Genomic DNA, 24,748 nt, shown 5'->3' with positions numbered 1-24,748 from the left:
TCCAAGATGGCTGTGACAGAGTCAGTATCCACTCTAGCTGCCGGAAATGTGTGCGCCTCTATGGCCCCAAATGCTCTTTCGCGGTGCGTTTCTGACGACTTCCGGCGGCTCCTCTCGCGGGGATTGGCTGTTGGCGGCTTTGCGGCTAAGCTCGTGTGCGGCGGCAGTGTCGGCAGCGGCTGCAGCGAGAGAGTTTGGCGCGATGGTGAGAAAGGCCCCCGCGGCTCCCCGATCCCCCGGCCTCTGGGGCGATCCCAGCCCTGTACATCTCCTCCCCGTCTCATCCAGAGCGAGCGTGCAGCTCCACGGCCCTCCTGGTCGTGGTTCGACCTTTCCCCTTCCCGCCGCGGAGAGGCAGGGCCTGGCACTAGGCCCCGGAGCCCGGGTCCGCCCTGCGTTTGCGCGCCCGCCTGTAGGCTTCGGCGAGGCGTGCGGTGCGGAGGATGCACTTTCTCCCAATTGCTGCTTGATAGAGGCAGGCGTGGACATGCTGCTCTGTCCCACCGGACTCTCTGGCCGAGTGCAGGAACAATGGCCGAGGGATGTATGACAAACCTGTTCCCAAAGCTGACAGATGCAGCGTTCTGCGCCCAGCGTGTGGGCCGGGAGGGGTCGTCTTTGCTTTGTAGTGTGCTTCTCGGCTATTTCCTTTTGTTTTTCTGTGCTCTGTCTTTAAGTACACATAGAACGTTTTTTCTCTTTTCCAAGATTCCAAATGCCCGATTTGGCGTTTCTCCCAGCCCTCAATCCTGTTCTTACTCGTAATTTACTCATAATCTCTTGGGACTGAAGGCTGAAAAAGATAGGCTCAGCTGGGAGTCGAATCAGGGTGGTAGTGGAGTAAGTGGGTATTTTGATTGTGTTTTATATTTTATTCCACCAAAAAGATGCTCCTAGGGTTTATGAGGAATCATGGTTACTTCCACACTTCAGCTTTCGTTTTCTGATTGCTGCAGTTACTGTTAACAAGTTATGCAGCCGTTGTTAACAGCTTTTTAAGGTTGTACTTTTTTAAATTGAGATGTTTTAGTGTTTGATTCCACATAGTTTCCCAGAGAGGACTAGGAATTAGAAGACTGGGTTTCCAGTTCTTGTTTTGTCATACTAGCAATGTGACCTTAGATCTTTTACTCTTGAGTTTTCATTCTCTGCTTTTTAAGTCACTACTTGGTATTGTGTTCAAATACTTAGATTAAAATCTGAGAAAGTAACAGCAGTTAATATCAACAACCCATTCTCTGTTGGGCAAATATCAGTGATAATTCCTTATCAGTCCAAGTAGCATTAAAAATTAGAATTTGTATATGAATCAAACAATTATTTTTTTTTTAATTTTTTTTTCAACGTTTATTTATTTTTGGGACAGAGAGAGACAGAGCATGAACGGGGGAGGGGCAGAGAGAGAGGGAGACACAGAATGGGAAACAGGCTCTAGGCTCTGAGCCATCAGCCCAGAGCCTGACGCGGGGCTCGAACTCACGGACTGCGAGATCGTGACCTGGCTGAAGTCGGCCGCTTAACCGACTGCGCCACCCAGGCGCCCCAAATCAAACAATTATTGGTTCAACAATCTTAAATACTTGTGCTTTATCAAGGATACAAGTTTCAGCTTTGGATTTTTTGGGGGGTTCGTTTGGGAGGAGCATTTGAAGCTAATGAGCAAGTCGTACATAATATTTCTGTAGCAGGAGAATGATTCTTAAGAGTTCATGTGTGTGAGACTTTAAAAAAGTTAGTAAGGCCGGGGGCGCCTGGGTGACTCAGTCGGTTAAGCATCCAATTTTGGCTCAGGTCATGATCTCACAGTTCATTAGTTCGAGACCCCACATTGGGCTCTCTGCTGTCAGCATAGATTGTGTTTTGGACCCTCTGTCCCCCCTTTCTCTCTGCCCTTCCCCTGCACACATTCTCTCTTTAAAATGAATAAACATTTAAAAAGTTAATAAGGCCAGATTATTCATTAAAGTGATTCACCTGTGCTTGGTAATTAGAATAAGGATTTTATTAAGGTAATTCTGCATAACTTTTACTGATTTAGGTTTTATAATCTTATTTTTTTATTGTGGGAAGTTTGAATATATATATGTATATATATTTGTTTTTATGTGCTTATATTTTGCATATATATTTATCTTTGTTTTTTAATAACACAAAAGGGCTTTGAAAATAGCTCCAGTAAAAAGAATGTGACTAAAACTGATTTGGGAAGTTTTATGATCTTGAACTGTTGACAGGAAGGCACTACCACTTAAAAATAATACCCATTTTGCCTGTTTTATTAAGAGGGCATGAGCAGGGGAGAGGGGCAGAGGGAGAGAGAGAGAATCTTAAGCAGGCCCCACGCTCAACGCAGAGCCCACAACCCTGGGATCATGACCTGAGCTAAAATCAGAGGAGTTGGACACTCAACCAACTAAGCCACTCAGGGGCCCCAAATAATACCTGTTTTGACTACAGCTTTGTAAATGAAGTTTTTTGTTCTTAGTAGTTTTTAATCCTTGTCTTTGGGTAGTAAGTATTGAAAATAGTGAGATTTGTCAGAGGTTCATTTTAAGATGTAAGAAGTAACATACTGAGTAGCCGTTTCCATATTTTTATTCTCTTAAGTAAATTAGTCATTTAATTTGCATTAGGGTAAGAACAAAATTAATGTAGTAGCCATTAGTATGGCTAATGTACCGAGCAGGTGCTACTGCAGGAATGCTAATGTGGTTTCTATAAAATTATTTTCTTCTCAACATGTGGCCCATTGAAACTACTTTTTTTGAGTAGGTGGCTTACAAAAACTTCTATGTAACAAATAATCTAATAAACTGCTTTCTCTGGTTTATAATCCCTATTTAACAAAGGCCTTGACTGTTATGGTCATTATAGGTGAGAATTACCCTTCATTTCTGTCACCAAGTTCTATTTTTATCTCAAATCCTCAAACTTTTCATAAGAATGAGTTCTTGATGGAGAGGGAGGATTATGAGCAATTCCTTTGCCTTTTTTTTTTTAAGTTATTTATTTTAAGAGAGAGAACCAGCAAGGGAGGGGCAGAGAGAGAGAGGGGTACAGAGGATCCAAAGCAGGCTTTGCGCTATCAGCACAGAGCCGGATGTGGGGCTTAAACTCACGAATCGTGAGATCATGACCTGAGTTGAAGTCGGATGCATAACCGACTGAGCTACCCAGGCACCCCCCTTTGCTTTTTTTATTTTTAATGATGTTTTTCTTTTCCTTTTTTTCAAATGTTTGTTTATTTATTTTGAGAGAGTTCACGTGTATGCAAGTGCAAGGGGAGGGGCAGAGAGAATCCCCAGCAGGCTCTGCACTGTCAGCCCTAAGCTCCACCTGACTTGGGACTTGATCTCACCAACTATGAGATCTTGACCTAAGCCAAAATCAGAAGTCCAGTGTTAACCGACTGAGCCACCCAGGCACCCCCCTTTGCTGTGTATGTAGTGTTCAGAGTACTGGTTTTTGGGTTTTTGGGTTTGTTTTGTTTTGTTTTCTTTTGTTTTTTTTTGGGGGGGTGCCTATCTGGAAACTCTAGGCCTTGTCTATTTCCGTGTTGATTGTTAAAAATTATCATTTCAAAACATTTTGGGGGGGCCTGTCATAAAGGATTTTTGCAACCCAAAAATAATAGTACAGCAGAGGAGAAGGTTGTCATAGTTTTGCCCAGGAGGAGACAGGGGGTTCCAGTACTACTGGTATTTAGTGGGAATAGGCCAGGAATGCTGCTGAACATACTGTGGTACACAGGACTACTTCCACAAGAAGGACCCTTCCACCCCAAGTTGTAATAGCACAGAAACTGAAATAGACCCACTAACGAAAACATGTCCCCTCAGTGAGCATGCGGTGGAAGATGTTAAGTCTATTTGCTATTCTTCAGGCATATTCACATTTGTCACAGTGTGATCATCTATTTTGTGTGATCCTAGTGGTTAAAAACATAGGATTTTGAGATAGCATAGGCTTTTAAGGTGAGTCACCTACTGGGTGAATAGTTCAATGGTTTCTCTAGGGTAACGTTAACTACATATATTAATTTTGTACTGCCAGTTTATCTTCTGCCTTAACGTTGGAGTCTAAGCCACGGATAAGATGTAACTCCACTGTTGTGCTGAGATTGGAAAAAGAACATAGATCGATACAGTGCTTGCAATCACTAATAGTGTTTCACTTTTTCTCTCCTTTTATCAGCCCACATCTGATTTTTTATTAAGGAACTTAATAGGGCTAAAGATAGAAAGTGACCAGTGAAGATAGAAAACCTAAGTGGGTTTATGATCTAGTTGGGAAGAAAGATAGGAAAGAAAAAACAGTACAGGGTAGCTTATGCTGAATGCTTACAGGCAGTAAGTACAACAGGAGTTCAAGAAAGCAGCCATTAAAGACTGAGAGACTGAAGAGACCTTACAGAGAAGCCGTCCATCTTCTTCTTTTTTTTTTTTTTTTTAATGTTTATTTCTGAGACAGAGACATAGCATGAGTGGGGGAGGGGCAGAGAGAGAGGGAGAATCAGAAGCAGGCTCCAGGCTCTGGGCTGTCAGCACAGAGCCCGACGCGGGGCTTGAAACTCACAAGCCGTGAGATCATGACCTGAGCCGAAGTCGGTCGCTCCACCGACTGAGCCACCCAGGCGCCCCAAAGCTGTCCATCTTCTGATGCTGCACTTGTATAAAGGCAGAAATGTAGGAAGAGCACCCTAATTAATAGTGGGTTTTTTTAACAATTTTATTAATAGTGTTTTAATAACCATTTGTGTCATGACTGAGGGTTTTATATCATACTATGAATTTCTCAAATATGAGTTAGAAACTTACGTTGATATCACTTTTTCCCCTGTAGTCTCACACCATTTTGCTGGTACAGCCTACCAAGAGGCCAGAAGGCAGAACTTACGCTGACTATGAATCTGTGAATGAGTGCATGGAAGGTGAGTTGAAACACTAGTCAAGAGTTCGCTTGTTTTTTCCTGACATTCACTGTAGACCGTGTCTCATTTAGGAACTGGGCTTATTTTTCCTCCACATTTCTTGAATTACTAATTTGAACGGGGAAGGAAGATATTAAGGACCATATCTGATGAAAGTTGAAACACTGATTATACGTATTGTCTTTCTGCTGCAAATATTATTTTACCTTTTTTTTATCCAGCTCATAATTACAATAAATGACTTTCTGAAGCCTCCCATTTTTATGTTGATGTTCTTTGTTAGGTAAATATCTTACAGGTACTTTTTAAGTATTCTGGTTAAACTCCAGCACTATAGCGGCAGGTTCTAGGGATGCCTTCAGAACCTATCAGTTTGCTCATTGAACAGATAAACATTAAAAGCTGGTGAGGTTTGGTTACAGTCCATCAGTGTGTTAGAAAATAAAAGTTATCTCAGAGAATAAAGGCAAATGGAACCAAATAAGTCTATTTTATTGTGCATTTGATAAATTGGCACCACCCTGAAGGGAATAGTGAGTGTGTCTTACTCCATAAACCGTTAGGTGAGAGCCCAGAGATCGGATCATCACAAATTGGATTCATCCTTACATTTAATCATTACATCAAGTAAGCCAGGTGTGGACATTCCGAGCCCTTTTGCAAATTGTCCATTCTTCACTTCTTTCTATAAAAATTTTATAGTCACTGTTTTTGCTGCTGGGCATGTCCCCGAATTTGTTGATTATCCAGAGCTAACTGGATTAGACTTAAAATCTGTCCATTTAAAGCCAACAGTGGGTAGATCTGGGGGGAAAGCTACTGGTAATAATTAGAGACAGCTTCTAGATAGTTGGCACCAGGCCTTCCTGATTGCAGATTCTCTTAATTTTAAAAGAAGAGCAGGCTCTTGTTCTTCCCCCTCTTTAGGACCCTTCCTCTTCTCACCATGGTAGACTTTGTGCACATGCTGCCTTAACGCATTATTGCTTTACCTTATATTATCATGTTTGGTCTTTGATTCTGCAGTACTCTGCCAATCTTTGCTGATTTTAGTGAAGCCTATTTTTTTAATTTAATACATTTTATTTATTTATTTTTTATTTAATTTTTTTAATGTATTTTTTAATGTTTATTTTTGAGAGAGACAGAGACAGAGTGCAAGCAGGGGAAGGGCAGAGAGAGAGGGAGACACAGAATCTGAAGCAGGCTCCAGGTTCCGAGCTGTCAGCACAGAGCCCAACACGGGGCTAGAACTCATGAACCAGAAGATTATAACCTGAGCTGAAGTCGGACACTTAACCAACTGAGCCACTCAGTCGCCCCAATACACTTTATTTTTAGGAGCACTTTAAGGTTTACAGAAAAATTCAGTGGAAAATACAGAGTTCCTATGTACTCCTATAGGAGTTCCATGTACTCCTGTGTTCCTATGTACCCCTCACCTCCACAGTTTCCCCCATTAATAACACCTTGCATTTGGAGTTGTATGTTTGGTAAGGTTGGTGAACCCGTTATTGATACACTGGTACGTTATTGTTACTAATTAAAGTCGGCTATGAACTAAAGTCCATTATTAAAATTATTAACTGAAGCTTATATTAGGTTTGTTCTTGATGTCGTACAGTTCTGTGGCTTTTACTAAATGCATAGCATCACGTACGCATCGTTACAATATCATACAGAATCGTTTTCGCTTAACCCCAAAACCCCTGTGCTCCACCTGTTCATCCCTCCCCACTTCACCCTTTGCACTCTGGCAGCTGTTGGTCTTCCTCCTGCATCCATAGTTTTGTCTTTTCCAGAATGTCATAGAGTTGGAATCATTACCGTACGTAGCCCTTTCAGACTGGTTTGTTTCACTTATGTGCATTTAAGGTTCTTCCATTTCTTTTTAAATTAATAGATTTAATTTTTTAAGAGTAGTTGTAGGTTTACAGGCAAATGGACTTGAAAGTACAGGAATTCTAGCACACCCCTTCTTCCCTTACCTCCTCCTCCCTGTTTTCTCTGTTACTTACATATCCTGTATTAATGTGATACGTTTGTTAAAATTGTAGAACCAATGCTGATACATTATTATTATTGAATAAAGGCCATCTTTTCCATTCGTGTTGAGTCTTTGCTTTGGACATTTTTTGGGGTTTTGGCTTACGTACAATGACATGTATCTACCATTTACTGTCCTAAAAATCTCTGGTGCTTTATCTTTTTCTCCCCCCAAAACCTCTGGCAACCACTCATCTTTTTAATGTCTCTGTAGTTTCACCTTTTCCAAGATGTCATCTAGTTGGAATCAAACAGTATATAGCTTTTTCAGACTGGCTCTTTCAAAAAACAATGTGCTTTTAAGGTTCTTCCGTGTCTTTTCATGGCCTGACAGCTCAGTTCTTTTTATTGCTGAATAATCCATTGTTTGGATATACCACAGTTTGGTTATCCATTTGGCTAGGGAAGGGCATCAAATTGCTTCCAGGTATTGGCAGTTATGATAAAGCTGCTGCAAACACTCGTGCAGGTTTCTTTGTGGACTCGAGTTTTCAAGCCCTTTGGGTAAACAGTGAGGAATGTGATTATTGGATCATATGGTAAGGCTGTGTTTCGCTTTGCGAGAAGCTGACAAACGGTCTTCAGATGTGGCTTTACCATTTCACATTCTCACCAGCAGTGAATGAGGATTCCTGTTCCACGTCCTTCACAGCATTTGGTGTTGTCAGTGTTTTGGATTTTTGTCATTCTCATAGATATATACCGACACGTCTTGTTTTAGTTTGTAGTTTTCTAATGACATGATGTTGAGTATCTTGATCATGCTTATTTGCCATTTGTATATCTTCCTTGGTAAGGTATCTGTTCAGATCTCTTGCCCACGTTTTAATTGAGGTGTTTGGGTGTGTTTTTTGTTTTGTTGAGTTTTATTATTGACTTCTTTGCGTATTTTTTGGATGACAGTATTTTATCAGATCTGTGTTTTGCAAAGATTTTCTCCCTGTCTGTGGCTTGTCTTTTCACTTTCTTGATAGTGCCCTTTGAAGCACAAAAGATTTAAATTTTGATAAACTCTAATTTATATATGTTTTTCTTCTGTTGTTCTTGGTCTTGTCATATCTGAGAACTGATCGCTTTATTCAAAGTCATGAAGATTTGTGCCTATAATTTCTTCCAAGCATGTTATAGTTTGGGCTCTTACATTTAGGTCTCTGGGCCATTTTGAATATTTGTATAGGGTGTGAAGTCTAAGCCCCACTTTATTCTTTTGCATGTGACTATCCAGTTGTGCTAGCACCATTTGTTGAAAAGACTATTCTTCATCAAGTTGTCTTTGTGGACCCTCTTTTCTATTCCATTGATCTGTATGCCTATACATAAGCAATACCACACTGTCTTTGTTACTATAGTTTCATAGTGAGTTTTGGAATTGGTAAGTGTGAGTCTTCCAACTTTGTTACTTTTCAAGATTCTTTGGGTTATTCTGAGTCTCTTGCATTTCTGTATCAAACGTTAGGATCAGCTTGCCAATTTCTGCAACAATAGGTTGGATTTTGATAGGGATTGCACTGAATTTATAGATTATTGTGGGAAGCATTACCATCTTAACGTTAAGTCTCCTGATCCATGAACACGAGATCTTCCATTTATTTAAGTCTTTACTTTCAGTGACATTTTGTAGTTTTCAGTGTATGTCGTATGCTTTTTTAATTACATTTATTCCTAAGAATTTTACTTTTTGATGCTGTTATTCATAAGTTCGTGGAGCTGTTTTCTTAATTTCATTTTCAGCTCATTTATTGTTAGGGTATAGAGATACAGGTGAATTTTATATATTAATCTTCTATCCTGCAATTTTGCTGCACTCATTTATTATTAGTTCTAATGGTTTTGTGTGTGTGTGTGGTTTCCTTAGGATATTCTGTATATAAGATCATGTCATCTGTGAAGAGACATAGTTGCACTTTTTTTTTTTCCAGTGTGAGTTCCTGCTATTTCTGTTTCTTGTCAGATCACTTGGCTAAAATCTCCAATACGATGTTGAATACAAATGACAAGAGTAGGTACTCTAGTGTTCCTAATCTGAGTGGGAAAGCATCCAGTCTTTCACCATTAAGTATGATGGTGGAAGTGGGTCAGTGCCTTTTTAAGATAAATGGTGAATTTCTTTCCCTGGTTATTTCCTTTGCACTTTCATCTTTCTGTTCAGTAACTCGTGAGTGATATTCTTTGATCACAGTGTGTGTACCAGAACCAATCAAAAGCCCTAATTCAGATATAATTCAGCTTTTTAATAGATACCGTATATGCACTTGAAAATACATATAGAAAGGGGTGCCCGGGTGGCTCCGTTGGTTAGTGTCTGACTTCGGCTCAGGTCATGATCTCGTGGTCTGTGGGTTCGAGCCCTGCATCGGGCTCTGTGCTGACAGTTCGGAGCCTACAGCCTACTTCCGATTCTGTGTCTCCCTCTCTCTCTGTCCCTCCCTGGTCGGTCTCTCTCTCTCTCTCTCAAAAATGGACATTAAAAAAATTAAAAAAAAAATTTTTTTTTTAATGATTATTTATTTTTGAGACAGAGAGAGACAGAGCATGAATGGGGGAGGGTCAGAGAGAGAGGGAGACACAGAATCTGAAGCAGGCTCCAGGCTCTGAGCCGTCAGCACAGAGCCCGACGCGGGGCTCAAACTCACTGACCGTGAGATTATGACCTGAGCCGAAGTCGGACGCTTAACCGACTGAGCCACCCAGGCGCCCAAGAAAATTTTTTTTTAAAGGTGCTCTTACAATAATCTCTTCCTTGGTGCCAGCTTTGTTGTTGTCTTACATTGTATCAGAATTTGAAAGCAGACCCACAGTGTCATCACTTGTTTGAACTTTTCTGTGACAGGTCTTTAAAGTTCTTTTAGATCTAGTGGCTTGAAGTAATCATTTTATTGTTAAGGCATAATATACTTAACATTCTGGCAAATGTATGAAATTTAAAGAAATCCACTAGTGACAATAATTAAAAGTGGTCAACTTACTGTCCTTTTCCCAGCCCAACTTTATAAAAATAAAATATTACGGTATTGCTATATATTTGCTACTCATACCTAAAGTTTATACAACTGTAAGATCTTGGTTTTCCTCTCTCTTAGGTGTTTGTAAAATGTATGAAGAACATCTGAAGAGAATGAATCCCAACAGCCCCTCTATCACATATGATATCAGTCAGTTGTTTGATTTTATCGATGATCTGGCAGACCTCAGCTGTCTTGTGTAAGTATCGGCCACCATATCTCTTAAGTTGTATCTTTCTGTTGTTTATCCATTTGTTTGATTTTGGTATTGGGAGCTCACTGTGTGCCTGACACTGATCTTTGCATTTTGACTACCGTGTAGTAATATTTCATCTAGTGTGGCTTGTAAGTAAAGTTGGTAACATAGAGCTAATGGCACCGGAAAAGTTAATAGTTTTGCTAATTGGTGGCCATCAATATGCAGAGAGAATGCTAAAGAAGAAGTTCAAAGTCCTTCAAAGTGCTTCTTTGTTTCTTGAACCAAATAGTCTTTTTTTAGTTTGTTTGTTTGTTTGTTTTTTCCTTTAAAGTCTTTGTCCTAAAGCAGTTGGCTTTGGCTAAGATGATGCTGTTTTCATGACAAAGGAAAATGAGAGTACCTTATAATAAGATAATCTTCAGTCATCAGGTACTTGAATATTTATTACATGCCAGATACTGTGCTAGAAGTAAATACGCTCTTGAAAAATATATAGGTCTTATTCACAGGGACTTCCTGGGATTCCTGGATTACCACTGGGGCCAGGCCAGGACTTGCTGTCTCACCAAAGATTCCTGTGGAAAATTCGCATTTCCTTGGAACATTTGAGTTTTATTTTGCTTCCTGAAAACAGTCCAGTGATTCAGGTCTGGTCTTTAGTGAAATGTATTAATAAGAAAGTTTTATTGTAACTATTTCAATATAAAAAGCTCATATAAGAGGCCAACAGGGCTGTAGGTATTCTTCTGTGTTGGCTTGTATTATCTATAGTTAATTTGCTTATAGTAGGACATACAGAAAAAGCAACACATAATCTTTTAACAAACGGTTGAGTGCTGACTGTATACCATGCTTGTTCTAGGCATTGGGAATTGAGCAGTAAATAGAGATGGAAAGGATGCCTGTGAAGCTACAGAGGAGTGAGGCAGAGAGCACAGGACATGAAATTGCAGGGGCAGGAGGGTGGTGATGTCCTAGGAGCCAACTTGAAAGTATTTCATATTACTAATAGGCCAAATTTATGAGGACTGAGAATTGACCCCTGGTTCAGCAGTGGGAGTCTTTGATGACTTCCAAAGCAGTTCTGGAAGAGAGACAGGAGTGAAATCTTCACAGGTTTCAGGGAGTTGAAGGTAATGGGAAGCATAAAAGGCAGCCAACACAAATAACTTTTTTGAAGAATTTAGCTTGATAGGAAAGCAGAGAAATGGGATTATAGCTGGAAGAAGAAGTTTTTTTTTTTTAATTTTGTTTTTTTAAAGGGGGGAGAAATAATGGTAAGTTTGCAGGCTGTTGGGATGATCTAGTAGAGGGAGAGAAATTGATGGCTTTAGATAGGATATCAGACATTCCATTAAATAGAGTAGGGAGGGCAGGCAGATGTGGAAAGCTTGGGGAAATTACTATGGTTGTTTTAGTTATCTCAGGAAAACAGGAAGGAATCATTTGAAATTAAGGATGGGGGGAAGATGTTGGAGGTTTGTGAAAAGAGGTGCAAAATAATCTAGGAGGGTGAAGGGATTAGGGCAAGTTGTGATTTCTGAGGTACCTGATAATGAATTTAAGATGGAATTATTAGTCATTATGGTGTTGGGTTTTTTCCTAGTCACTCTTAGCCTGGGTGGATTACAGGGGAGGCTCTACAGGTAGAGAATCAGCAAAGATTTTGCTATAAGTTTAGGGTGTATGGAAGGAAGTATCATGCAAGAGACTGAATGACTGTGAAACATAAGTGGGGGTTGGGGTGGGGTGGAGACAGAGGTAGGATCTGTTATAGGTCCCAGTGGGGTCATGGAGTTGTTGAAGTTGGGGTATTGGGAAGTAGTGCAAGAATGAGATGCTTGAATTTGGGAGACTGAAGGTGCTGGAAAGCTATCTGGCCAAGGGAGGGTGGGAGATGAGCTCCGGAAAGAGAGGAGTTCAAGGAACTAAGAGACCCCGATGTTGGCAGAATCATCTACTGGATGAAATCACCAATAATGTATACATTTACTTTGTAGACTTTGAGAGCAGGGAGGTTTGTTTTTGTTCACTGCTGTAGCCCCAGTGCCTTGAATAGTATTTGGCACATAGTTGGTACTGAGTAAATATCGGTTGTACAAATGCACGTCACCCTTATAATATGATTTGAGGTGTAGTTTTTTTAAATTATTGGTAATCTTCCTTTTTTCCCATTTACATTTACAGAGCTTCCCATTTACAGAGCTATCTTTGGAATTGATAGGATGGTCTCAATAAAAGTGAAAGAATCTAATGTGACTTCTCTCATGCTGAAGTTGTCTTACGTTTTGAGAAATCGTAAGGTTTTTATCTGATGAAAATATGGTGTTTTTAATACAGTTTTGTTCTAGGTGTGTTTGTTTTGGGACATTTTCACACTTGAGCTTGAACACTAGATGTTTCAGTTGGAACTTAAAGATTTTAATAGAGTTCACATGCGTGCCCTCACCTTGTTCTTCAAATGAACTACTGATTTTATTTTAAAAATGAATAGCTGTCTTATAACAACTACTTGTTGAGACATCAGGTACCTAATGCTGATGCTTTGGGATGTGGCACACATTCTCAGCAGATGGGGAGTTACTTAAAGCCAAGGATCATGTTTTACTCCCCTCAGGAGATTGTGGGTTAAGAGCTAGCTGGAGTTTTAGAACTAGACACAGCTGAGTTTGAACCCTGGCTCTGTCATTAGCTAGCCCCGCCCCGCCCCCCCGTCTCACCCAGGCAGATGAGCTTAATATTGCTAACCCTCAGTTTGCTTGTTTGTAAAATTTAGAGAAATCTACCCACAGGACTACTTGAGGGGGTCTAATACTTGCTTAGCACGGTGGTATTGAGTATATAGCGGAAACTCCATTTTTTAACTAGCTTGACCAAGTCAGGGCAGGGTTTTATTTTATGTTACAATGAGTAGGTGAATTTTTTAAGATTAGCTTAGAGTAAAACGATATGAGCTTCAAATTCCACATGGGAGTTAAACTATACTGTTAACTTAAAGAGGTATTATGTTGGGCTTTTTGACTGTAAACTGTAGCTATTTAGGATTCGCTCTCTAATGAAACTTTTTTGGTCTCTGAAAACTTACAAAAAAAATTTTGTTTAATGTGTATTTATTTTTGAGAGACAAAGAGACAGAGTGTGAGCAGGGGAGGGGCAGAGAGAGGGAGATACAGAATCTGAAGCAGGCTCCAGGCTCCAACCTGTCACTGTGCACAGAGCCCGACTTGGGCTCTCGAGCTCATGACCTGAGCGGAAGTCGCATGCTTAACAGACTGAACCACCCAGGTGCCCCTCTGAAAACTCTCAGAGTCAACTTTAGGTTTTAAAACCATTTTCCCCATATGACTTTGTTATTTGAATATTCAAGAGAAATAAAGTGTTTTTCCAAAGAGGTCACCTATTGCCATGGTGCTTCCGATGGTAGCACATCCTGCTCCTTTCCTTAATCAGGGTTGTGACTTGGGCTGTTACTCCTCAGACCAGGAATAGAGTCCATTTTTGTAAATTGTTATGAGCTTATTGCTTCTATCAAATTTACATGGCAGCGACATAGGACTTTTTCTGATTTTTCTTGTTTAAACCATATAGGAGGAAATGAGCAATAAATAAGTTGATACTTTGTGACATAATTAAACCCTGGACAAACTGACTGCATTAATAGTAAAATTTAGGCCTGGAGGCTTGGTACTTCATATATTCGAAATCAGAATACAAATTTCTTCACAGTTCGGAGAGTGGTTAGGATTTTTTAAATAAACTTTTTAAGTTTAAAATAATGGCCTTTTCAATATGCAGGCTCTCCTTGTTTGCCTAAAGACAAAGGGACGTCTTTTCATCCTCAGTTGTTGGAATGAAGACGTACTACTCCTAATTAAGGAGACAACCTGGTATCAGTGAGGACGCTGGCTAATTTCACTGCTCAGACTCACAGCTTCTGTTCTTGGATAAACCTGCATTCATAGACATAACACAGAAGATTCATCTGTACCAAGAGCTAGGGATTTTATTAATGAATTTAACAGCTAATTATCTGATTTCAAGTGCCAGTAAACAGCTGTCAACTCACAACTTGCTATAAAAAAAGGCATTATTATTTCTTCAGTTGAAAAATGGCGTGCAAGTTGATGGATTCCTAAATGTTCACAAACCAAAGTCGTCTTGCTGGGGGAGATGGTTTAAATAAGTCCCACCTGGATATAGTTCTGAAAAATTCGATTCCTTTTTTAGTTCTTTCCCAGTGTTGATGTAAATATTGTAGTCTGTTGTACCATACCCGAATTAGACTAGATTAACCCTTATTTAATTAGGAAGCATGAATAAAGAATAATCAAAGAAAATTGTTTCTTTTTTTTTGAATATTTCTCGTAACAAAAGGACATTAATAAAAATGAAAAATGTCCTTTTTTTTTTAAACGTTTTATTAAGGTAGAAGGTTTATGCATTTTTAATAAACCAGATTCTGACCTTACTATCCAGGGGAAGAATATACTGGTATAAAACATTCTGACTTTGGAGTTTGTCTCTCTTGCTAAAAGTTGGAGCATAGGTTTCTAACTTAGTGTTTTCATAGTGAGGAGGACTCCTGTCCAAGAGTGTTTTAAGCTTCTACTACTTGCCCAAGTCACTTAACTAAGAAGTTGCTTGTTCTTTGCTTTTTCCTTATTAAAAAAAGGGGGGGGGTGATAGTATCTACTTCACAGGGTTGTAATTAAGATTGAGTGAGTTGATTCAAATAAGTACTTAAAGTAATACCCAGCAATTGGTAACTTCTTAATCGTTATTATCACTTGTATTTGTATATAATTTTTTGCTGAGAAGTTAAAAAATGAAACTTCTGGCTCAAATAAAACAATAATTGGTAAATTAGATAGTTTGTTTTTCTAAAGTATCCCTAAGGTTTGTTTTGTTGTTGTTGGGTGTTTGTTGTTTTTTAGGCAAACTCCATCTTTGCCTCTCCGGAATCCCTTATAGTGTTTCTACCACGTGACGCACATGGCTTTGAAATGCTGAAGTGCTTTGTTTTTGTCCAATCTGTGGTTACTTATTGTCTGCTTTTTTTATGCCCAGGCCTTAGTTTTTTAGCCCCAAAAATGATTGTATTGCTTACCCAGCTAGATTTCAGTGGTAGGTCACCTGGAATGTTTGTACTATTGGAGTCTTCTAAGGATACCTCTAGTGATTGTCTATTAAGCGATACCTTGGCCTCAGAAACCCTGGCGTCCCACTGGAGTTTCTTCGCTAATGCCGATCCTTGCACTCCTGGCTGATAAGAAGCTCATTCACCTTCTAATAATTCTCCAACAGCCTCTAGTGTGATTTATTTTAAGAAGCAAATCCTGAAATATAGGTTAAAAGATTTTCCTCTCTTAATCCTTTACAAAGATTTTCAAAGATTTTTTTAGTTAATTGTAACGTATATAGCAAATCTCAAGTTTGTACCAGTGTTTGGTTTTTGTCTTATTTAATCACTAAAGAAACAATAAACCTTGTAACTCTATAGGAGAAAGAACACAGTTTCTGGTCATACTGTGTCAAGAAGTAGATGTGTAACATAACACATCAAGCATTTAACTTAAGATTTCTAGACCTTGGTTTCTTTTTTCTGCTAGAAGATTGCACTAGGTGGTCTAACGTTCCTATCGCTTAAAATTCAGCATAATGTAAGCAGCTCTTTTATGTTTTCATTAAGTTCATGTATAAACATATACATGAGCTTAAACATATACATGGCACACCTGTGCCATCACTGGGCAATTATAATTTGGGGTTTTAAAAACACGACGATAATTGGCTATTGTAACTTTGCTTATTACTTTTCTGTTCCTCAGTTACCGAGCTGATACCCAGACATACCAGCCATATAACAAAGACTGGATTAAAGAGAAGATCTATGTGCTCCTTCGTCGGCAGGCCCAGCAGGCCGGGAAATAGTTGAATTGGAAGCAGTAGGGGGATAGGGGTGGGCTTGGAACACAGGTGTGTACAGCGTGCTGTAGTGGAAGTTTTGTATTATAGGAACCCTGTTTCCATTTTGGTATACTCTAGCCAGGATTGAATGTATTAGATGAAATGTGAGGATCTTGTTCAATCTGAAACCCCCATTGCCCCCTTACCCCCCCTTTTTTTTTTACTTAAACATTTTTATGATAATTTAGATGGAAGTTGTTTGTCAGTTAATGTTGGTTCCAATCCTTCAAACTGTTCATATCTTCTTTATAACATTCACTATACTAACCCTTCTTCAGGTTGGGGTGGGGGGGGTGGTGACAGTTTAGTTAAGTGTCCTACAGATAAAGTCTTAGTGAAAAATGAATAAATGTTCTTTAGCTATATTTTCCCCTTGAGTGATTGTCTTTTTGGCGGGGGTGGGGGAGTGGAGGGTCTCTGAACAATTGCATTTTCTTGCAAAGCATTATCGGTCTCAGAGCCAGTAGGCTGCCACGCAGAGAATTTGAAGAAAGCTTATGTGTGTGTTGAATACATTTCACTGTGGTTTATATGAAGCTAACAAGCTTTTACCTCATTTTTCCATTCTTGTAAGTGAACCTCAATTGCAACTCCAAGGTTTGTACTTGACATTGCTGCAAACATGATGAAAGATTTCCTGGTGACATAGCTTGTCTGAAGCAGCTGCCAGGTTAATTCCTTAGTTTTGGTCACGTACTCTCTGGGAGGATCTTGGAGAGACCACAGTAAAGGACAAGATAATTTTGTTTTTAATGAACTATGATCACATTGTGACTCAAACGTACGCTGTTCTGTACCTCCGGTCATCAAGTCCGTGTACATTGCCCGATTCTGCTGTCTTCATACTTCACCGATAGCCAATATCTTGACACATTCTAAGATTGGCAGTCTTTTGGGAGGCTTTGTGACTGGCCTTCCCCATGTCCCCACTCCTACTTCTACATTAGAGCCTTAAATATTTTTCTTACTTTATGCAGAACCAGATTCTGAATTAGTAGTTATATGTGCTCACTTTTTCTGTAGAATAATGATTCTATTAGTGAAGTATCATCACTGTATCAAAGGATTATTAAAATTAGGGTGCCTTACCAAGTTATGTATAGCTATGGTTAATGTTTTACTGTGAATCAGCCAGATATTAAAATGAAAATGTTCTCACTGAAAAAGGAATAGATCCCAAAGTGAGTCCAATTGTCCTATTTTTCATTTGGGCCTATCCTGCTGCTAGTATAGTTTTATTTTTGTAACAGGTGTGATCTTGGCTTCCTTTTTTGAAAAAATTCTCTAGAGCACGTTTGGGAGGAATGGGACCCCTTGCTACTCAAAGACAATACAGTTTCTGGTATTGGGCTTAAAGAGGAAAATATGATTTTCCTAAGGAATGTGGAAGAACTCCGGGTCCTAGATGTTGGATAATGAGAGCAAAGAGGAAGAGATCAGTATTTTGGATGATAACTTTATAAGGCTTAAAGAAGAGTAGGACTGGAATAAATGTGGAGAAATACACATTTAACTATGTCCAGCATTACACAGAAAAGGAGCAGAGGGAGACTTTCATTGTTGAGGTGAAGTCTTCGATAAAACCTTCAGCGGTTTGGCCAAGCTACAGCCACTGTTCCCCTGTTGTTCAAGGGTTGGAGTATTGATTGTGTGGCCTTTCCCCAACCACAAGTAAAACAGGTTTGATTTCTGTTCATACAGCGATCGCTTATACTGCTACCTAAAAGTGAAACCTGCACCGGACCAATTACAAAGTTTCCGATTCTCTAATCCACCTTATTTTATATACCTGAGCATTTCTAAAATATTTCTTGACAATGCTACTTCTCTCAGCATTCGATCTAAGAAGTTGTAGGAGTGTAAAAGGAAGATTTTAACTGTTTGACTTCACTTGTGCTTCTCTGGTTTAAAATATAGCAACTCATTAAATGCCTTGGGCATTATTTGGACAAGATACATCTCTTACTCCTCTTGTTTGGGGTGGGAAAATATTATTACCTTTGTTCAGATACATTTAGAAGAAAGGCCATTAATTTATGTGTTAGTGTAAAGCTCCTAGCAATAGCACTTAGGCATAGCATTTACGGCTTAGGAAACATTTTTACATAGATCTTATTTAATCATCATGGCAGCCCTTTGAAGTTGGAGATCATTGTTCCTCTATTAATGGTGAAAAAATAGGTTCAGATTGTTCAAATCCTTCACCCAGGTCACACAGCATAACCACAAAGATTTTGCTAGGTGTAAAAGACATGGTCTTAACCTCAGATCTTGAGAGAAGTAGGAAGCCCCCACAAAATGAATAGCTGTGAGCTAAATAATGGATCTCTGACACTTTTCAAAGGGAGCTTTTGCGATTTGAATATTTAGATTCACAAGACCTGAATAAGGTCCCAGTTGTCACCAGTTGAATCAAAAGCATACAGGACAGGGCGCCCGCGTGGCTCAGTTGGTTGCATGTCCGAGACTCTTGATTTTGGCTCAGGTCATGATCCCAGCTTTGTGGGTTCGAGCCCTGCGCCTGGCTCCACACTGAGTGTGGGGCCTGCATAAGAATGTGTCCACCATATTTTTCCTAACCCAAGGTCAGATTTGTCCATGGAGCAGTTTTGCTAATTCTTTATCCATAGGCATTTAAGAAGTGTGAGATGGCACACCTAGCTGGCTTTCATGCAGAAGCTAACACTTGAGCTGGGCCTCGAGGAACGGCTGAGCTTGGAAAATAGGACAACAGGACAGAAGTGATAACAAGGTAGTAAAGCACTGTAACGTTTGAGGAACAGCAAGGAAGCCATGGCCGGGGTAGGTAAAGTGCGTATTTAGGTGAGCAGTGGTATAAAGGCCAGGAAAGCTACTAGTGGAACCCCTTGAACATAAAGCTGCAGACTTTAACTTCGTAGGCTTTTGTGAATAATCTTTAAAGATTTTTAAGGCAAACCTGTCAAAGCTGCATTAGGAGGATTAAATCCACTGCTCTGTGTAGACTAGATTGGAGAACTGGAGACTATAATGTCCCAGAAGCCAAGTCAAGAGAATTTTTCAGTGAGACAGGTAAGATGAGGAATTATAAAAAGGCTTGGGTTTGGAATTCAGGAAATTTTTTCAGGAGTGTAACGCGAAGACAAAAACCATTTGCAGATAAAAAGTACAGGAAATGACGAAGCATAGGCAAGAAAGGCAAAGTCCACGGGAAACTTGAAAGAAGAAAGTGGTAATACGGAATGAGGAGTTGGAAGGACACATTTTTTTTTTTTAAATACAGGTAATTTGGGGCGCCTGGGTGGCGCAGTCGGTTAAGCGTCCGACTTCAGCCAGGTCACGATCTCGCGGTCCGCGAGTTCGAGCCCCGCGTCGGGCTCTGGGCTGATGGCTCGGAGCCTGGAGCCTGTTTCCGATTCTGTGTCTCCCTCTCTCTCTGCCCCTCACCCGTTCATGCTCTGTCTCTCTCTGTCCCAAAAATAAATAAAAAACGTTGAAAAAAATAAATAAATACAGGTAATTTGTTCATGTATGTAAGTAGAGGAAGGATCTAAGATTTAAAAAATTTATCATAATACATCCATAATCGTAGGTCACAAGCACACTATCAAAAGGCTAACCATGAAAATAATGTAACATTGTATGGCGATTATACTTGGAAAAAAAAAACAGCCAAGCTCAAGGCTACACAGAAAGGCAAGTGAGGGATGGGCCAAGAGATGAGGGGCTGAGAGACTGAAATCATGAAGACATTTGGGAAAGAAGTTACAAGAGGCTAGATGATAGTATGAGGGGAATTTCAATGATAGAAACTTGGAATAATTTCTCAGTGATTCATTTTCCTGTCTCCTCCACTACTTAGTTCTACCTGGAAGCCTGATCTAAGAAAGATATTTGCCCTTTGAAGACAATAGTAGTCCTTTCAGCTACATTTAGAGATCCCGTGTCAACTTACCTGGCACACTCTTTTTTTTACAATCACATGCTTTAACTAGGTATTCGATTTGAGGCATACTGTGCAGAGCTTGGTTTAAAAGCCTCTTCTGTGCCAAAGGTAATTTTCTTTATGCTTTCCAAGAGAGTGGGGAGAAGGCTAATGAGGACTGATTAGATCACTTAACTGAGACAGGCCCTCTGTCCTTGTCAACAGATGTTTGAATTTAAAGTCTCTAGACTGGAAGAGAAATGGGATAGAGCATGATTTTTCCCTTGGAAGCCTGAGGGAGGAGGGGTTGCCATGGTAACGCTAACTCACTCACTTACTGGCGTTAGTTGTGGACTATCTACTCAGTTCCAGGACCCCCCCAGGCCTGGCCAATTACAGTGGCTCTCTAGTCTGAGAAAAAGAGTACGTTTAAGTCTTGCTCCAGGGTGAACAATTTGAAGAGCATCTAACAATGCTGGGGCCCTTCTTCCCAGTGGCCCTGGCCCTTCCAGAGACTGCTTTGTCCTTGACACTGACAGCGGGCCCAGATGTGTGCTGGAAGCATGGGTACCCACTTTCTTCCACCCACCATGCAACTCCGGGAATGCCGTAATGCCCTTCCAGTTATTAAGCAAGTCCCAGTAGGAGGTTGCAGTTGTAGTGAGGGAGGGGGGTTAGCCTCATACTCCCTTCAGAGGAGTGTTAAAAAGGATTCAAAAGTACAGGTACCGAAAGGCCATTTGAGTGCATGTGCTCATTCGTATGAAGTCCCGACGCAGCTCTTTGGGATCTCCAAAGGTGGGAAGTCTTCATACTCCAGTGATTGGGTGGCATCTCCAGCCAGGTCCTCTCTGCCTCTGTTCAAGTACTTGGATGGAGAAATTACACTTTCCCTTCATGCAAAAGGCTAATGGTAACTACTTGCTAGAGTATTTGAATCCCGTGTGACCTGTTACGTGAACAGTGACCATCTCTAACATATCCCAGCAATCCCTGCAACTGAACAACCTAGATACTGGGATTGTATGGTTTGTATGAAGGATTCTGTGTCACCCTTTCAGTGGACCACCCAACAGTAAGTCGGTGTCGGTGCTCAACATGGAGCATGCTGTCCTGAGAGTCCGTGGGTAGGGAAGGATCACTCATTCCCCCCAAGGACAGCCTCCTCACCACCCCCCTCCCCGGGCTCTGACAGCACCCCCCACCTGGCCACCTTCTGTATGGGCATCTCTCCCCACTTAGCCCAACTTCCCGCTCCATGCCACTCCCTCACGGGCCCTTCTGCTTCTCCATCAAGATGGTTTCACATGGTAAACATTTACGTGGCCATATGATAGAAACGCTACCCTAATAGCAGTTGTGCTGTTCATCGCATTTCCAGTGTTTATCTTACTCCTTAGGACAAACGTAAAGCTTTGTAACTGTTACTACAAAACCATTAAACTCCTAAGAATATTGTGCATGTATATATGTGTGTATATGTGTATATATGTGTGTGTATATGTACATATGTATACGTATATGTTACACTTTAATAAAGTTTATTGTAAAGACATATTTAATACTGTTATTAAAACAAACAACCAGAAAGACATCTAAGAAAAGTCATGTTACCATAATCATCCCTGTACCTCTCTAGAGGCCTGGGACTCCGTGGCAGTCCAGCCCCCAGCTGATCAAAGATTCTTCCAACACCTGCTGGCTCTCTAACGGGCTGTCCTGTAACACTGGGAAATATCAGAAGACCTGATAAAAATGCAAGGGGTTGCTGTTTTCTTTCCCTTCTCTATTAAGCCTTTTCAAGAAATGTTTTAAAATTACTAACGTTGCAGGGCGCCTTGACTGGCTCAGTCAGTGGAGCATGGGACTCTTGATCTCGGGTCATGAGTTCGAGCCCCCGTGTTGGACGTAGAGATTACTTTAAAAAAAATAAAATCTTTACAAACAAAAAATGAAATTACTAAAGTTGCCAAGCACATCAGTGGTGATCCAAGTATGGGCGTAACCGTGTCTCACCTTGATCCCATGCCTTTTTCATTGTCTTGCATTTGACGTGTTGTTCCTGTTAGAAATCAGGGTTGAAAACGAAGGGCATGCGGGAACCTCCCATCACCGGTGTAGATTCCATCATCATTAAGGAATTATTATGAGGTTTTTTGGTTATCTTTTAGAGCCTGTACTGAACTATTGTCAGATAAAATGACATCGTATCTGTGATTTGTTTCAGAATAATCCAGTACGAGTAATGGAGATGAAACAAACGAGATTGGTCATACATTGATAATTGTTGAAGCTGGGTGGTGGGTATTCATCTCCTTGCTTGTTTACATGCTTGAAATTTTCCACAATGAAAAGTTAAAAAAAAAAAAAAAGATTGAGAGTGCAATGACAATCCTGTCTTGACGACTGCATAGCTATGGTGTTGCAGCCAGTCTGGTCGTCTCTGGGGCTGGCGACGAGCCCCTGTCCCTTGCGCCTGTACCGCACCGTGCCTCGTGTTCTCTGCCCCATCCAGCCCGGAACCCTGCCCGGCTCCCACACATCATGAGCCCGGAAGAGGAGACGCCACATTCTCAAGGCAGGACATATTTGGGTCACAAATGAAGCCTCGCTCTACAACCTGGCCACTCGGGCGGGAGGAACTTGCACGGAAACCGAGCTAGTGTGCTGTGTCAGGCTGGTATTCTGGGAGCCCGATAGCAGCAGCGGATGTTTGGAGCCACTGAAGCTGCCTTTCTGACACATGCTAATGAGCTGCGTTCCAGGATGTAAACAGAGTCAGCACTTCAAACTGAATTCTGGTAGAATTTAACAACCTTTGCTTAACCATCTCCCTAGTCTGCTTCTGACCGGACACAGCGCGCCAGCCTGAAAGGAGGCATTCCCACCTCTGACAGCTTTACAACGACGGTTTTTAAAAAGCTGCCAACTCACGCCCAGCCTCAGTGTGGGTAATTGCACTTGACACGTCGTTCCTGTTAGAGGAAAGCAAATGTGTTTTCTGAATACCCAATTTCAAGCTTCTCGGCCCCTCTCCGTAATCTTCCTCAGTCTGGTTGGGAGGTGAGCTGTCATACAGGGGGACCATGTGCTAGGAGTCAGAAGGACTCGTTAGGCTGACACTTGAGAGCTGATTTTGTCCTGCTAACTTCAGTCCCTTCCTAAGTGAGGACCACCAGTTCCCGAGGAGACTGTGATCATTGCCTGTTTGCAAAATTAGGTCTTTCTCTACAGAGTAAATATGCTTCGAGTGCGGGTAATTGTATCAGTTGGTTACGTGGTCAGAGCGAAGGAGGCCCACACATGAATGTTCCTCCTGTAGATGGGTTAACTTTTCTGCTCCCTAAGACCAGACACTCATCTTGAAAACACAGGCCATGGGGCGCCTGGGTGGCGCAGTCGGTTAAGCGTCCGACTTCAGCCAGGTCACGATCTCGCGGTCCGTGAGTTCGAGCCCCGCGTCGGGCTCTGGGCTGATGGCTCAGAGCCTGGAGCCTGTTTCCGATTCTGTGTCTCCCTCTCTCTCTGCCCCTCCCCATTCATGCTCTGTCTCTCTCTGTCCCAAAAATAAATAAACGTTGAAAAAAAAAAAAATTAAAAAAAAAAAAAAGAAAACACAGGCCAGTTCCAGAGGGAACTCGTCGCCCCCCCCACCGCTGACCCCATCCAAAACAGCCCTTCCCGTCTTTTTTTTTTTTTAATTTTTTTTTTCAACGTTTATTTATTTATCTTTGGAACAGAGAGAGACAGAGCATGAACGGGGGAGGGGCAGAGAGAGAGGGAGACACAGAATCAGAAACAGGCTCCAGGCTCTGAGCCATCATCAGCCCAGAGCCCGACGCGGGGCTCGAACTCACGGACCGCGAGATCGTGACCTGGCTGAAGTCGGACGCTTAACCGACTGCGCCACCCAGGCGCCCCAACCCTTCCCGTCTTAAACAGGGCTGCCAACCAGCCATTGTGCGGGCAGCAATAGAGGGGGTGTGGCTTATTGGGTCATATGTCAAACTGCAGGAGAAGCCAGAACACAGATGAATCTCCGGGTCAAACAAAACCAGAAACATGGGCAGTCAGGAATGCCTACCAGTTCTGGTCTCTGTCCCCCTTTATGTGTCAGCTCCGTTTGTCCCAAAGATCAGCTTCTTCCACTTAGTGGGCAATACGGCTGTCTGCAGAGTCTTTAAGCTTCACCAGTTTAGACTCATCTCTCTGGCTCTTTTTTTAAAAAATTTTTTAAAGCTTACTTATTTATTTGAGAGAGAGAAAAGAGTGAGTATAGCATACACAAGCGAAAGAAGGGCAGAGAGAGGGAAAGAGAATCCCAAGCAGGCTCCACACTGCCAACACAGAGCCCTACATGGGGCTCGAACTTACAAACTGTGAGATCAAGAGTCAAAGCCTAACCAACTGAGCCACCCACGCACCCCATAACCAGTAGTTTTTTTAATGGTTATCGTGTGCCAGACCTAATGGCAAGTTCCAGGACAAAGCAGACATGTTTCTACCCAGAACCCTGACTCAGAACCAGCTTCATAGGCATACAACCTATGCACTTAAAAGTTGTACAGGGCCCAGGGCTTTGAGGGACCCACTCTGCCGTCGTCATTTTTGAAATTCTTAATAATTTATGAATTAGATGACCCATATTTTCATTTTACACTGAGCCCTGCAAATTACGTAGCCAGCCCTACCCTGGCGAT

The 24,748-nt window shown here is 41.2% G+C and overlaps 1 protein-coding gene across 1 annotated transcript; it reads left to right on the top strand.

The window, feature by feature from the left end:
* The first annotated feature begins 113 nt into the window (after positions 1 to 113).
* Positions 114 to 16,509, top strand: ERH (ERH mRNA splicing and mitosis factor). The gene is made up of 4 exons (XM_030319414.1): positions 114 to 205; positions 4,843 to 4,930; positions 10,057 to 10,177; positions 16,006 to 16,509. Exons 1-4 carry the CDS (start codon positions 203 to 205, stop codon positions 16,106 to 16,108), a joined length of 315 nt encoding a protein of 104 aa, XP_030175274.1. The 5' UTR covers positions 114 to 202; the 3' UTR covers positions 16,109 to 16,509.
* The last annotated feature ends 8,239 nt before the right edge of the window (positions 16,510 to 24,748 follow it).

The sequence above is a fragment of the Lynx canadensis genome, chromosome B3 (genome assembly GCF_007474595.2).
Source record: "Lynx canadensis isolate LIC74 chromosome B3, mLynCan4.pri.v2, whole genome shotgun sequence".
NCBI classification, from domain to species: Eukaryota; Metazoa; Chordata; class Mammalia; order Carnivora; family Felidae; genus Lynx; species Lynx canadensis.
Note: the sequence above shows the minus strand (reverse complement) of the source record. Positions and strands in the feature narration are given on the sequence as shown.